This window comes from Sinocyclocheilus rhinocerous, unplaced genomic scaffold (assembly GCF_001515625.1).
Source record: "Sinocyclocheilus rhinocerous isolate Xijiao unplaced genomic scaffold, SAMN03320098_v1.1 scaffold1806, whole genome shotgun sequence".
Taxonomy (NCBI): Eukaryota; Metazoa; Chordata; class Actinopteri; order Cypriniformes; family Cyprinidae; genus Sinocyclocheilus; species Sinocyclocheilus rhinocerous.
Genome location: NW_015658531.1, coordinates 47,896 through 63,947, shown reverse-complemented (window position 1 = coordinate 63,947; position 16,052 = coordinate 47,896). Strand labels below are relative to the sequence as shown.

The 16,052-nt window shown below is 34.0% G+C and overlaps 1 protein-coding gene across 1 annotated transcript in view; it reads right to left on the bottom strand.

The window, feature by feature from the left end:
- Nucleotides 1-16,052, bottom strand: part of LOC107722693 (bromodomain adjacent to zinc finger domain protein 2B-like) — a 35,340-nt gene that overhangs the window by 17,544 nt on the left and 1,744 nt on the right. Inside the window, exons 2-17 of the mRNA XM_016531164.1 lie at nucleotides 15,584-15,989; nucleotides 14,270-14,557; nucleotides 14,027-14,081; nucleotides 12,283-12,391; nucleotides 12,092-12,193; nucleotides 10,965-11,154; nucleotides 9,733-9,825; nucleotides 9,594-9,655; nucleotides 9,332-9,397; nucleotides 7,827-7,892; nucleotides 7,204-7,248; nucleotides 6,918-6,944; nucleotides 5,029-5,094; nucleotides 4,701-4,841; nucleotides 3,362-3,616; nucleotides 674-897 (exon numbers count right to left, since the gene is read on the bottom strand). Of these exons, the coding sequence (XP_016386650.1) occupies nucleotides 674-897; nucleotides 3,362-3,616; nucleotides 4,701-4,841; nucleotides 5,029-5,094; nucleotides 6,918-6,944; nucleotides 7,204-7,248; nucleotides 7,827-7,892; nucleotides 9,332-9,397; nucleotides 9,594-9,655; nucleotides 9,733-9,825; nucleotides 10,965-11,154; nucleotides 12,092-12,193; nucleotides 12,283-12,391; nucleotides 14,027-14,081; nucleotides 14,270-14,557; nucleotides 15,584-15,989 (2,195 nt within the window). The remainder of the gene's footprint in view (nucleotides 1-673; nucleotides 898-3,361; nucleotides 3,617-4,700; nucleotides 4,842-5,028; nucleotides 5,095-6,917; nucleotides 6,945-7,203; nucleotides 7,249-7,826; nucleotides 7,893-9,331; nucleotides 9,398-9,593; nucleotides 9,656-9,732; nucleotides 9,826-10,964; nucleotides 11,155-12,091; nucleotides 12,194-12,282; nucleotides 12,392-14,026; nucleotides 14,082-14,269; nucleotides 14,558-15,583; nucleotides 15,990-16,052) is intronic.

The following is a 16,052-nucleotide window of genomic DNA, read 5'->3' as shown; positions in this document are numbered from 1 at the left end:
TAAAAACTGTATAAAATCCTAAAAAAAAAAAAAAAAGTCACATTTACCTGGAAGCAAAATTACATTTTTACATAATTTTTACATTATATAAAATTACATTAGGTTTGTGGTTAAAACAAGATATTAAAGTGCCCGTATTATGCTAATTTAGACTTGCAAATGAGCATAACATAGGCACTTTAATATGTATAATTTAGAAATATTTTTTCCTTCTTGTTTTAATTTTATGTTTGGGGTCTGCTAGAAAACATTCATGTGATTTAAAGTAAAAAAGCAAAAAACAAAAAAAAACAAAAACAACCTATATTTCACATATTTTTCATATTCTTCAGCAAGTGGGCGGGCATTATGCTGTGTAACATGATGTATCAAAGTCAAATAAATAATGACAGGACTATAAACAAGGCATTTCAGGCAAGTGTTTTCTGTTCAACTTCCTTTGGTGTTGACTTTTTAACTTTGCAGATCAATTACATGCACAAATAGCTATATTACACACTAAACGAAAGGTAAAATTAAAAAAATGCATGAAAAGTGCCCTTAAAGTATATATATTTCTGCCATTGCACAATTTATATGGACATTTTGCCTGGTCCATTCTCTAGTGCAGCATCAGTTTTCCACTCCACTTCCACCGTAAATATGCAGAGCTAATGAAGCAAAATGAGCGCACCTGACCACACTCTTGCTGCAGGACAGCTCATTGCCCAGGAAGGCCAGTATGGAGGCTTTCTGAGACGGCGTGTGGGCCTGGAAAGCTTTGGTCTTCAAGCTCTCGGCCAGCGGTGCCAGTTCAGTCTGTCCACAGTGAGCTTCCATATAGATCTGCAGCACCTCGGACACATTGTCCCGGTTCAGGCCGACGTTAGTCACATGGTCTCCCAGAGCTGTCTTAGCCTGAAGTGTTCAAAACATCCGAACAAAAGAACAGAGCAATGCAATGAGGAATTCAGTGTGACAAAGGCAGCGAGTTAATACGTTCAAAGAGAACTGAATATATTAATGATAATCTAAAGGCACGGTTAAATCGTTTCATTTAGGAGTTTAAGGCGGCAAGAGGCTTTTTATTAAGACTGTGAACGCATGTAAGATTAGTGCAGAGAATCTGCTGAGGGGCTGAACTGAATTCTTGCTCTTTATTGGAGATATTCAGCTTGAAGAAGAGCAGTAGGAACAGAGCACGAGGGAATACTATAGGATCAGACAGATTTTTACACATTCTGTGCTGATTTTAGGACCTTCAAATGAGAAAAAGAAATAAAATGACAAAATATGAGATCAAATCATGTTTGACAATCAATTACTGTTTTGCTTTTCAGGCAATTTTCCTTTTTTGTAAAAATAAAATACAAGTAAATATAAAAATAACCACTGATTACTGCTGTGCTTTATGACACCCCCCATAACAACAAAAAGTCCACACCAGACGCAACGCGACAGAATCAATCAAATATCACAGCCAATCAGAAGCGTGAGTGGGCGGGCTCTCTCTGGAAGCGCTCTGCACTCACAACGAAATGGATAAGTTTATAATCCAATTCATAAATACTAATACTAACTTTTTAACATTATTAAATGTACATACTGAGTGACATACCATCTTTGTTATGGAATACGCTTGTCGGTTCGCAGTGAGTCACAGTTTTAACGTACATCTTTGCTTTTATTTATTTTCAAGATCTGATTTCAAGTAAACTATCGGTTGTTGTTTTTAGTATGGCTATAAATGCCACGCAATATGACATTAAAATTCACATTTAACTTTGAATAAAGCACATAATCTGTAACTGAGTCATTAGTTTGCAGAAATAGAAACCGTTTCTAAAATAGAAATTTCATGTGTCGCCGTTGTGGCTAGTTAGGACAAAAACTCCAATTAACATGGAAAAGATACCTTTTATTGCGTGTCGCGGCGCGTGTAGTTAGGACACGGTGTAAGTCTCCATGTTTGCCATAGTTTAACCATGGTATTTATAGTAAAACTGTGGTTATACAAAACAAAAACAAAAAAAACAGTTAGTACACTTTTACTATAATAAAACCATGGTTAATTTTCTTAAGGGATTTGTATTTGTGTATTCTTTCTTTCTTTTATTTTTTATAACTGTACTGCCTTAATGGTTTGATGTTTTGTACCGTTAAAAAAAAAAAAGATCCACGCTCCGAAGTCCCGATCTGAATCAAAAGATTCGCGAGCCCACACAAAAGTCCCATTCTGAAACAAATGATTCGCGAACCGCAATCCACGCTTCATGCTCCATAGTCCCAATCTGAATAATGATTCGCGAACCAACATTTCAGATCGGGACTTCCGATCTAAATCAAAATGATTCGCGATGATCTGAATCAAATAAATAACTCTGAAGTCCTGTCCTGAATCAAAATCAAAGTCCCAATCTGAATTAAACGATTCACGATCCGATTGGAGCGCTTCAAAACAGTGAATCATTGTGTGACGCAAACTGATTCAGAGTTTCGAAAAGCTCCGTTTCACCCATCACTAAACGTACAAGCGATGTTGAAATTTTTTAATGAATGGCTCTTTTGAATAGCTTGAAACGAATGATTGGATTCACGAGTTTGAAACAATCGGAGCGGTTCCAGCGTAAATGATTCACTCAATTGAATAGGTATGTCTGTTCCTCCGCTTTTCGTGTCTTCAGTCATGTTTACACGACACTGTCAGTACTACTACTGGCTTAGCTCGCTAGTTTTATGAGATTAACTGAAATACGTGAAGAAAGTATGATGTTTTACAAACAAAATATCAATATTTACATTCCAAAGACAACATCCAACACAAATCTAAGAACATATTCAGGTGAGGTAACCAGTTCACTATATTTTAAATTATTTGACTAGGGCTGCACGATCGCGATCTCAAAAAACCCATGCGATCCCAATTTTTAATTGACAACGATTCGCTCGTGTTTATTAAACCTTTGAAAACTGGAACATTCAAATCTGCGTTTGCGCTGCCGCTGACACAGAGAGAGCAGTTACCATGTTTGGGTAAGAAACAGCTTCACAAACAGTCTTTTCAATTACACAGTATTATTACTGTCTTACAGTCATTCATATGATCACAGAAATACTGGGATGAAAGTTAAGGCCTTTTCACACTGAACGTGAAAATTCGGCACGAAAAGCATTCGAGGATTTATAGTTCAGATATAAACATTGAAGTCTATGGTAGCGATCAAAATAGAGCAAATCCCCTTTTGAAAGTAACTGCCGCTTCAAATAACGTTTGTGTCGATTGCATTGTTTCGCCAAGTTAAAAAAATTAATTTGTCATTGAATCATTCATTCAAGAGATTTTTTTGAACTGAAGTGAATGTTCAATTTATCAGGGTCTCACCCTGTGTCCAGCAGGGAGTCCTGGGTCACAAACAACAGCAGACAGCATGCGCACCAGCAGGTCCTGGATGAAGCCCATGCTGTCGCCCACATTCAGAAGCCCTGCCTGCAGCACGCCGAGTGACGGCACGTCAGCACTGAGGTCAAACCCCAGGACCTTTCCAAAGCAGCGCAGGAACTGCATGACCATAAGACAGTCTGAGAAACATCCTCCCGGCAACAGCAGACCCGCTATACGTGACAGCGCTGGCAGAGGCTGCACATGGAGAGAAACACACTTACACACTGAATTCATTCAAGAACAGCAAATTACTATTGAATGGTTATGTGACTATTATATGTCTGTGGTTGCAATGGTGTTCTGGATGGTTGCTACTAAGTCTTTGTGGTTCTTATGTTGCTAGGCGGGTGATTTTTGGGATATTTGATTGTCATATACACTGCCGGTCAAAAGTTTGGGATAATTAAGATTTTTAAAATGTTTTTAAAAGAAGTCTCTACTGCTCACCAAGGCAGCATTTATTTGATTAAAATTGCAGTAAAAATTTTAAATATCATTACAATTTAAAATAACTGTTTGTTATGTGAATATATGTTAAAATGTAATTTCTGTGATCAAAGCTGAATTTTCAGCATCATTACTCCAGTCTTCAGTGTCACATGATCCTTCAGAAATCATTCTATAATGCTGATTGAATTTCATCTGATTAGAATTGATTAATTATTATTGGTGCTAAATTACTGATAATGGTTCTTATTATTACCAATGTTGAAAACTTTTTTGCTGCTTACAACAGAAATCTTTTGTAACATTATAAATGTCTTTACTGTCACTTTTGATTAATTTAATACATCCTTGATGAACAAAAGTACTAATGTCTGTTGAAATAAAAAGGTATCATGATTTCCACAAAAATATGAAGCAGCACAACTGTTTTCAGCATTGATAATAATCAGAAATGTTTCTTGAGCAGCAAATCAAAATATTAGAATGATTTCTGAAGGATCATGTGACACTGAAGACTGGAGTAATGATGCTGAAAATTCAGCTTTGATCATACGAGTAAATTAGATTTTAACATACATTCACATAGAAAACAGTTATTTTAAAATGTAATATTTCACAATTTTACAGTTTTTACTGAATTTTTGAGCAAATAAATGCAGCAAATTAAAAAAAATAAAAATAAGACATGTAATTATTCAAAACATTTGGTTGGTAGTATACAGGAAAACCAAAATTCAAAATTTTGCAATTTCATTTGGTGCCACTAATTGCGCAGAAATGATGCACTTATTTGGTTCTGTGTAAGAAGGATTCAGTGGCTGCTGTGACTCACTGTGTGGTCTGACAGACACATGTCTTCATTGGGTTTGTTCAGCTCTTTGGCCATCTCCAGCTCCAGCCGTCTGAGCTCCAGTTTGCGCTCCTTGTTCAGTCGTTTCTCATCTCGTTTCTCCTGTTTCAGTCGCTCTTTCTCCTGCGGAAACATTTAAGAAGATTTGACAAACCTTGTGTGCCAAAAGACTGATCTATTCATTCATAGTCTATATGATTGAATGGATGAAGGATCTGAGGAGGACAGAGAGATGAGGAGACGGAGAATAAGAGGAGATGAAAGGAGGAAAAGAGAATTATGAAATGATAAAAGGAGCTGTATAACATACCTCAGCTTTCTTCCTGGCCTCTATCGCCTTCATCAACATCACATGCTGCCGACGTCTCTCCCGCTCCTACAACAAACATCAGACATCAGAGAAAGAATGAAACAAAACTACACAGGAGAGAACGAAAGAACACACAAAAGGAGAGAACAAATGAGCAAAGTAACAAACATAATGAATTACAGAAATAAATAAAAACATCAAAATAAAACCGTATGAAAGCAAGAAGAAATGAAATAATGAAAAAAAGTAAACAAACAAAGGATGAAAAAAGAAAAACAAAAGAATTAAAATTTAACAATGTCACGAGAACACAAAAATAAAACAGAAAAGAGAAAGCAAATACAAGAAAGAAAGAAAGAAAGAATTCAATTTATGAAAGAAAAATGAAAACAAAAGACAGAAAAAATAGGAAAAACAAATAAAAAAACCATAAAAAAATAAAACAAACAAAAATAAAATAAAAGACAGAATGAATACAAAAAAGAAAAAACACTTAAGAAAAACAAATGAAAGAATAAACTAAATAAGCAACAATTAGCAAAACAAAAAAAGAAGAGAAACAAAATGATGAAACAGAACCAAGAATGAAATAAAGCAAATGAGAAACAAAAAAATTTAGACAGAATAAAAGAAAGAACAAAAACAAAATCACAACACATGCATTGTATACTGCAAAATGACAAAATTGCAGAAGCATGAAGATTTAGTGAAGCTTCAGCAGGTTAAGAGCTGAGAGTCTGCAGAACTAAAACAGATCTGTTAACCAGCGCGGCTCAGTCCTCCACTTCCTAAACATCTTGATGAAGCGTGAGTTATTCCAGGTGTTACATATTAACCATCAGGTTTCTACAGGTCTTTAGTGAGGACAGACAGGAGACGACGAGGAGGACATGAACGAGTCCACAGAAATCTCTGAACTCCGTCAGTATAACAATATTTAAACACGATGCAAGAAACAACAGACTTTAAAACATAAACAATGATCCAATCGGAAAACTGTTTCAGCTGCTGAGAGACACTTTAAAGCTTTGTAGGAAATTATTTTATTGCCTGTTTTAAATCAAAAACAACATGTACACTTCAGGGGCTGGATGTTCTCAAAGTTCACAAACACTAGCCGCCACGCAAATGAAAAACAAGCAAGAATCAGAATGAATGTTTATGATATTGCGTTGAAGGCTTGATGATATGAAGCTGCGTGGACAATCAAGTTTCCACCGACACAGATGGAAATATTGTGACTGATATCTGTTAACAGATTCCAGCTCTGTTCCAAAACAGTGAGCTGCCTTTTAAGGGAGATATACATACACACAGAAAAAACTGAAATGAAAATTAGAAGTTGGAGTACTAAAAATTTCGAAAACTAAAATATTAAAACAAAAACAATAAATGAATAATATTTTTTAAATAATATAAAATAACAAAAATAATAAAAATGACAAATTCACATAAAATTACTAAAAATAAAATTAAAACGGGAAATATAAAAATAAAAGCCAATTCAAAATATCAATAAATACTAAAATAGCATATAAATAATACTAAAACAACACTGCTGTATGAATTGTATTCACTTAGAATTTACTTAGTTTACTATAATTTCTCTAATTTTGTCTGCCATCTTTGATGGATTTTTCAATGCATTATGGGACTGCTTTCTCTATAAACAAGGACTGTCTCCTATGATGCCTAAAAATGCTTCCCCCACATAGGCAGCTCACTAAGTTTCAGAAAAGAGCCCATTTCTGTCTCCTTCAGCAGGGTGTCATGCAGGAGAAATGCAAGCGCAGTCAAAGCAGTCAGTTGCACATGCAACACGGAGCAAAACACCCGAATCACAAGCATTTCACAATGTGTTAGATGTAGAAAAGTAAACATACCCATACCATATCTAGTCTATGTCTCTCCAACTCCTGCCAGTGAGAGTTGGCAAAGGCAAGAACAAAAATGAGTAAATAAATCAATGCATACAACCTTATTGAGCAACTCCCCAGTAGACCGATTACCCACAATACATTTAGAGCAATAGCTGAGCCAAAAAAAGATCATTCTTACAACAATAATGACAGAATTCAACTATTTCTTTAAAGTAATCACATAAAAGAATAAAAGCAGCAGAGACCCGAGGCATTATTCAGTGAAATACTGTTTTTTGAAAACGTCTGCTCATACCTGGTGCTTCAGGATGATGGCCTGCTGTCTGCGCAGTTCCTTCTCCTTCAGACAGAGATAAAATAAATTAAAACCCGCAAATATTTCCTTCTTTCCATTACTGAGATGGGAGAGAGAAAGAGATGCAGATGGAGGGATGTCATAAACAGATAGGATTTTCTCCATTTATTTCCGTGGTATATTGAAATGCCTGGGTTTTGACTGACAGGCGTATAGTCGAGGGGCACATGAGTGTTAATGTAAAATGAGAAATGGAGTACCGCTGCTGTCTCAGGTCTCACTCAATCTCTCACAGAAACACACCCAAATGGTTATAAAAATGTGCACTAGTCCAGTTTCTGATTTTTTTTATTAGGGCATATTTTTTGCATCATATAATGTTTCTAACCATATAAAACACACAATGTGTCATCAAATATTTCACCTGAATCATTTAACCTGAATAATAGCTCAATTGTAACAATTATTGCTGTTATCTGTCAAATCAATTAGTTTCATTGTATTTTAGTAAACATATGTAATAATATAGCAAGGAGAGACGGTGAATCAGAAATTGAGATAAACTGCTCATAGTAAATAATTCAGTAAATCAAACGCTACAAAAAAGACAACAAACAACAAACCTTTATTCGTTTTTCAGCTTCTAGTATTTTGGCATTTTCAGCCTCTTCTTTCTTTTTTCTTTTAGCCTGTTGGCATAAACATATTTGACAGATAAATTAATACATTATTATAACATAACAAAATATTTGACGTAAGCTATTCAACTTGGCCAGTAAATATTTGAATGCTTAGTACAGTATGAATTAAAGATGTGATAAACTTATATCTCAATACTTTTCAGACTTCTAATAATATTTGATGGACGTTCCATATTTATTTTTTTATTAAAAGGGTGATCCCCCCGCCCCCCAAGTAGAGGAAACATCATTCAAAACAAACAGATATGGTAAAGTGTTTAATATAAGATGTAATATACATTTTTTTTTTAAAAAGCAGTTAGGGTTGATAACTAACACGGTAACTAAGAGTGTCAATTTGAGATATGGTCATAATGCTAACTGTTTGTCCTTACATGTTAAAGATTAATATGGACACTTAAAGAGGAATATTTGCTCAATTTCAGTGTGACTGTCTGTGACTGAAGACAAAACTGTGTCGTTCCAGGAGTGGCATGGGTGCCTTTAGAGTCAGACATGCTTCTTTTTTAATTACTGCTATTTCCCACACTTTAAAATAATAGTAAAGTCATCAAAACTAACGTGTACTATTTTCAAACTGATTTATACAAAACATTTCCCACACTTCAAAAAAATAGTAAGGTAAATTGGCAGCTTTTCCACCACTTTCCGCTACGTTTCAAATATTTTTTTTAATTAAACTTAGTTTTGCATGTAGATAATTTATCATTTATTGTTGTACTATTTTCAAGTATTTAATTGTACTGTATTTAAGGCTTAAATAAAATATACAAAATATATAAAAAGTTTGATGTATTTATTCATTCATTCATTTATAAGTAACTCCAAAACTTCCCACACTTCAAAATAACAGTACAGTCATCAAAGCTGATGACAAAGCTTGTAGAATTTCCATTAAACTTTAATTAAACTATAGATGCATGTAGAACATTTTACATTTGTATTATATTTATATGTGACTCTGGAGCACAAAACCAGTCTTAAGTCGCTTGGATATATTTGTAGCAATAGCCAAAAATACATTGTATGGGTCAAAATGATCGATTTTTCTTTTATGCCAAAAATCATTAGGATATTAATAAAAGATCATGTTCCATGAAGTTATTTTGTAAATTTCCTACCGTAAATATATAAAACTTAATTTTTTATTAGTAATATGCATTGCTAAGGACTTCATTTGGACAAATTTAAAGGTGATTTTCTCAATATTTAGATTTTTTTGCACCCTCAGATTCCAGATATTCAAATAGTTGTATCTCCATACATGTACAAACCATACATTAATGGAAAGCTTATTTATTCAGTTTTCAGATGAAGTATAAATCTCAATTTTGAAAAATTGACACTTAAGACTGGTTTTGTGGTCCAGGGTCACATATTATTTTCATTGTACAGTGTATAAGCTTTGAAATTTGACATACAAGTACCTCCAAAATCTGCCGAGCACGGAGTTCCTTCTCCAAACGGACCTGCTGGATTCTCTTGAACTTCTCCTGTGAAAGAAAGCAGGAATGAGAAAGAATGAGCTGTGGTCTGGGTTTTCACTGATGAAACGTGAAGCAACAAGCATCTTATGCAAAAACCCATAAAGGTAAAGGCTGATCTGAAGTGTCAAAAGCAGCAATGCATGCACAAACACAAACTACAGGTCAGCAGGAGACGTCATGAGAAAACATGGACATTTCTGACCTGCTGCTTCAGAATCTTCATTTGTTCCTTGTGTTTCCGCCGCTCTTCAGCCGCCATGATTGCTGAAAGTTCATAGGAAATGGTGAGCGGGTTTAGCAAGTGTATTAGAAATCAAAAGCAAAATGAAACTCCAGCTCACCTTGCCGTCTCCTGGCCTCTTTAGCCGCTCGTGCCAGCACCTGCTTCTCCAGCTTACGCATCAGCTTCATCTGAGCTGCCTGCCGCGCCATTTCTGACAGACACACGAGAGCTTTAGAGCTCATTTAATGTACAGCAAGTCCAATTACTGACAGAGTTTCTGCAAGTTTTATGAAGATAAATTTAAGACCTTTTTAAAACAGATTAAAGAAAATTTTGGGAACAAATAGAAGTTCCACAAAGCCGTTTGCACCACGCTCTTCTGTCACTTGATCTTTTGTTTTGGTGCGTCAACCGATTAAATGACTTAGTATATGAAAAAAAAAGTTTTTTCCTATTGGTGATAAATGTATGATAAAATGTAAAAAGGAGAGGTTTTTGTGAGTGCGGATCATGGTTTCATATACTAAGGAACAAATAGAAGGCAATATTGACAATACATCAATATGTTCTCTAAATGAAAATGTCTGAGGAGAAAACAATGAGAAATTTTGGGAACAAATAGAAGTTCCACAAAGCCGTTTGCACCACGTTCTTCTGTCACTTGATCTTTTGTTTTGGTGCGTCAACCGATTAAATGACTTAGTATATGAAAAAAAACTTTTTTTCCTATTGGTGATAAATGTATGATAAAATGTAAAAAGGAGAGGTTTTTGTGAGTGCGGATCATGGTCTCATATACTAAGGAACAAATAGAAGGCAATATTGACAATACATCAATATGTTCTCTAAATGAAAATGTCTGAGGAGAAAACAATGAGTTGCATTAGCAGCACTTCAAAGTTTGAAAATACACCTACTTTTTTTACCAACAAATAGCTTAACGAGAAAATGGAAATAACTTTTACTGTAGCTTCTAAACATACTGCTCAAAATGGCTGTTCTTCCGCAGTATTTTTGTCGTGTTTTGCAGTGCAAATGTCGAAATTCTTAAATCAAGATAAATGCAAGAGAAAGTTATCAAAAAGAAGTGAATTTATGATAAAAACGGACAAATATCTGCCAATGGGCTTAGGTTAATTCAAAGGGAAAACAAGTTAATTCCCCATTGACAGATATTTACTCTCGGTTTAAGCATAAACTTAAACTTAATTTTGTTCAGAATTTGTAATTTTGGGTGAACTAAATCTTTTAAAACACTCTACAATCTTCATTCCAATGTGTAATGGTTTAGTTTCACATCTTTGCTAAAACAGATAAGATAGCGTGTGCATTTGTGTCTTGTTTTGGTACCCTGGGCCTCCCGTCTGCGCAGTAGTTTGGCCTCAGTGCTGCTGACAGCATCAGCTTCACTCTCGTCAGGTGCTCTGCTTTTCCTGCGAGAGCGAGCGGGGTCAAGATTCTTGAGACGACCCCGACGACCTTCCATCACTAAGATACGAGGAACCACTTCCTCTTCCTTCAGTAAGCACCACTGTAACCCCTGAAGAAGACAACAACAGTGTTTAGAGAATAAATTATTATTTTTCACAAAAAGTAAAATAATAATAAAATAATAATAATAATTATTATTAACTATTAGTAGTAGTAGTAGTAGTAGTAGTACTACTAGAAGTAGTAATATTAATAATAGTTTATAATAATAATAATATAAAAAATATTAGTTATTATTGTAGTTGCTTAAATGGGTTTTTATTAGATAATTTAATATTTAAACAAAACACACTAACATTGTTAGTGTGTTTTAGTGAACATTGTTTAGTAAATAAATACAAATTTTAGTAAAAACAATTCTTCTTCTTATTATTATTATTATCATTAGTAGTAGTACGAGTAGTAGTAACAGCATAATAATAATAACATCTAAAATTATTTGTTGTTGTTGTGGCTTCAATGGGTTATTTTATTAAATAATTTAATATTTAATTTTATCAAAACACACCAACACTGCACAACAACATTTTTAGTAAATAAATAATATGAATTTTAGTAAAACAAAATCATATTTTTAAATGATTTTTTATATTATTATGATCTTTTTATTATTATATTATCATTAGTAGTAGTAGTATTAGTAACAACAACAACAACATAATAATAATAATAATATCTAAAATTATCATCATTATAATTAAATAATCATTTAATATTTATATAATATTTAATATTTTAAATTATTAAATATTAAATCATATTAATAACATTAATAATTAATATTAATAAATATTAATAATACATATTGTAACATTTAATATTTTAAAACAAAAATCACAATACACTTTAACACCACAGATATACACTACAATGTTACTACAATGTTACTTCCCCCACAGCAAATTAAATCACATTTGTTCAGCCTACACAGTGCCTGTTTGACTTGACAGACATGAATAAGAGACCAGTACAACTGAAGAAATTACCTGCGGTCCATCTCTGGCTTCATAGAAGTCACCAACCTTTATTTTAGCACTGAAGCTAAAATTATCACGTGTAACGTCGCTGATCCCGTTTCTGGTCAAATACTGTGAGGAGTGAGAGCGTAAGATCAACAGAACAGCAGCAGCATCAGTCATTAAACAGCAACACAAGTTTTAAAGTGATCATCTCTTGCCTTGATGACATCAGGATACTGTCTGAGCTTTCTGCCGCATGGAGCGTAATACGCTACCTCTCCACGCAAACGCCCAGACATGTTCCTGATGCGCGTCTCCCTCTGCCATCTGAGAACAGAGAGAGTTTTCATTTCATTTCATGCTCAAGACTCAAAGTGAATTCATGTATAAATGAGACAACTGTAAGTAAGCCATTTGTAGGCTGATTTCCACTAAAACTGGCCAAGTTTGTCCAACTATTCTTTAGTTTTTCTATTCCAAAGACATTTAGCTTTAAATGCTGCTGACCATCACTGTTTTCAACACAGTTAAACAAATTAGGGGGTTTTATTAGTTGCATTTAGTCAAATCAAGTCACATTCAGTTCAGTGTTTATTCAGTTTAGATAAATAATAGTGCAAAGTTCATCAAATTATGAAACTTAATTTAACTAAAAAAAACAGCTCTACAGAAAACAAGAGTGTTATTATTCAGCTCAAGACAGTTCAGCGTTGATTCAATTCAGCTCAATTCAGTTTAAGTTTGTTCTCATGAATATACTGCTGAATATTAAGTGTATTTTAATATCTTTTAGGAGAAATTTAGCAATTTAAATATAAAATTTAATGTTTAATATTTAAATATCATATAATGATAATAATAATAATAATAATAATAATAATATGTCAAATTAAAAGAAAATAACTATTTAAAAGCATTTTTTAAATATTATTAATAATATTCTAATATTTATATTATTGTATGTTTTATACTACCTTCTGTTGTTTTTAAATGTGCTTTGTAACTAAACTAAACTAAACTAAACTAAACTAAAGTTGTCAATCCATTTCAGAATCTCATTGTTTTTTATGCCGGATAAATACTGATATGCTAAAAGAAATTTAAAAATAAATCCAAATAAATCTGATTATATATATATATATAAATATATTGCTCCCTCAGATGGCTGCTTTGTGTTTTTTATTAGTAACTTTACGTTAGTTAACTTTTTTTTTCTTGTTGCCAGGTATACTAAAGTTAAAATAGCACTACTCACTACTTCACCTTTATTCAGTCCTGTTGTATGCACTTCATATGTATTCTTGCATTACTGATGCAATAACAAACCTCTGTACTTAAGGGGGCGATAGAGTGTCCTTCAAATGTCTGTGTCATTAAACCAGATGCATTTTTGTTAATGGAAGCCAATAGCTGTGTCCCAAATGACGCACTATACACTATGCACTCATACACTGTGTACTTATGCACTATGTACTCAACCATGTATAGTATGAATTATATAAGGTTATTTTGTCATTCATAATCGGAGTCTCATAGCCCCTCCCCCTTCGGTACGTAATTAAAGCTGCGACAATTGAGTGCATGAAGTGTCCAACATTCCACACTTCATTTTTTCGGTTATTTAAGTGCATCATCCGGGTATTTAAAGTGCACTTTTTCTTTTTGGAATTTTCAGTGTGAACGCACTACTCGCACCATTTATACTACTAAACGTCATAGAATAGTGCATAAGTACGCGATTTGAGACGCACCTAATAACATTCTGACTATCACTAACTTTCTCAAAGATTCTCTTCAAACTGTAGAAGACTGTATAGTGCATTGCTCTGACACACAGTTGCATAATTAGAAGAAAACGTGTATGTTCTGGGCCTAAAAGGATATTAATATGCATGCAAATGTTTGATAACACAAAAAAAGGCAATAAGGGTAACATGAAATGGCTGGAAAGTCAAGACTCACCCATCTTCTAGAGGTTTCCGCAGTGCACATTCATCTGCTACTCTTCTCCTTTTCCCTAGAAACATAGCAGATACGCAAATATATAAACACAAGAAACATACACTTGCTGTTTTAGTAGAAATGTAGTGGTCGACTGATAATGATGTTGTATGGCCAATATTAAGCCGATATACTGTATATATGATACCATATTATTTAATTTAAATATAGTAAAAAACATATGCATAACAACTGCTGAAATACCTGGGGGTGTGACCACACTGTAAGATGACAAAGCTGGGCTGTGATTGGCTGAATTCCCAGAGCCGGTCACAATGGCTGGTGTGGTTGTGGCAGGTGTTTTATGAACCTGTAGATTGAGAGGGGCGGGGCTAGTGCTGTGGGAGGAGTCAAGTATAGACACTGAGGATTTGGTGAGTTTGAGTGGCGTTCTGTCCATTTCTGAATCTGTGTCCATCTCTTCATCTTTACCATCATCATCATCATCATCATCATCATCATCAGAATCAGTGTCTAAATTGCTGTCAGAGTCTGCAGAAGAGAAAACAATATGAGAGAGTGTTTGCTCATGTATGAATGTGAAAAATACACTTATATTATTATGTTGCACATGACTTTTTACTCATTTAGGATCATAAACATGCATGCAAAGTTTTGGCACTCTGATGTGCTGCAAAATGCACGAACATATACAGTATATATGTTTGTGTCAACCTGCAAAGTTCAGGATTAACGGCAACTGCACAAAACCAAAAATAAATAAATAGAGACATAAATAGTTATGTCTACTTTACATAGACATTTATGCACTGGAAAGGTGCTTTTATTTGAAGACATTTTCACTGCGTTGATGGCATACATTTGTGGCATACAATTTCATTGGGAATCAAACTGATGATCCAGGGTTATTGTAGTTAACTGAAACTAAAAACAACAACAACTAAAAAATGTGTTAGCTGAAATAAACATCAGCTGAATTAAAAATATAAAATTACATGCTTTTTAAAAAGTTAACTTAATTTGAGCTAGTTCCCAAGGCAACATTTCAAATTTTTTGTTTAGTTTAATTTGTAGTCAAATAACTAAAACTAAATAAACTAAAACTAATTAATAATTGAATTAATAAAAACTATGTAGAAATGTTTAAAATAATAATAATAATAATAATAATAATGTCAAAATTAAAACAAAATTACAAAAACTTTAACTAAAATTAAAGTGAAAACAGAAAATATAAAATTCAAAACATTACAAAACACAATTAAAACTATATGTATAACAGTGTATCAATGACACTAAAATAAAAATGCTTTTCCACACTTCTATGTTTACAGTTTGTGAAAAATGTTGTGGAAAAAAAATTGTTGTTAAATAGTTTTAAAATCATATGTTCTCATGTTTTTTTGTGTAATGTAACTTAATTTTAATTTTAATAATGGATTAGCAAATATTAACATTAACTAGATTTAATAAATGCTAGTATATTTCATCGTTAATTGATTGTAATTAACTAATGTTAAACAATAATATTGATCTGAATGATTACATCATGCTGACCTGAGAGACTGTCATTTGAAGCATCATTTTCATCCTCGTCCTCCATTAACGAATCATCAGAGTCTTTACTGTAAGGGAGTTCAGACTCCGCCCCCCTGAAGTGCTCCACCAATGATGGTCTCTCTCTCTTCAGAGCGGGCGAGGTAGAGGTGCGTCCCGTGGTGGTGAGGTTAATGGGAGTGTTGAACGCGGGGCTGGTGGCAGCCAGCAGTGGTTTATCAGGGGGGTGTGTGCTCTGGGAGCGAGGTTTGGTGATGAGGGCCAGAGGAGCGTCCTGCACCGCGCCGTGATGGTGGTTCTCCGTAGGAAGTGAGGGGAGAAACGGACTGTTGAACGGAAGTTTCTGGCTGCTCTGTGATTTCTGTGCACCTCTCAATGGTGGAGGAAAGGCCTGAGGTAGAGATGACTGACGGGACAGAGATATTGCTATTACTTCATCTGTCATTCATTGTGATTCACTGACTCATTG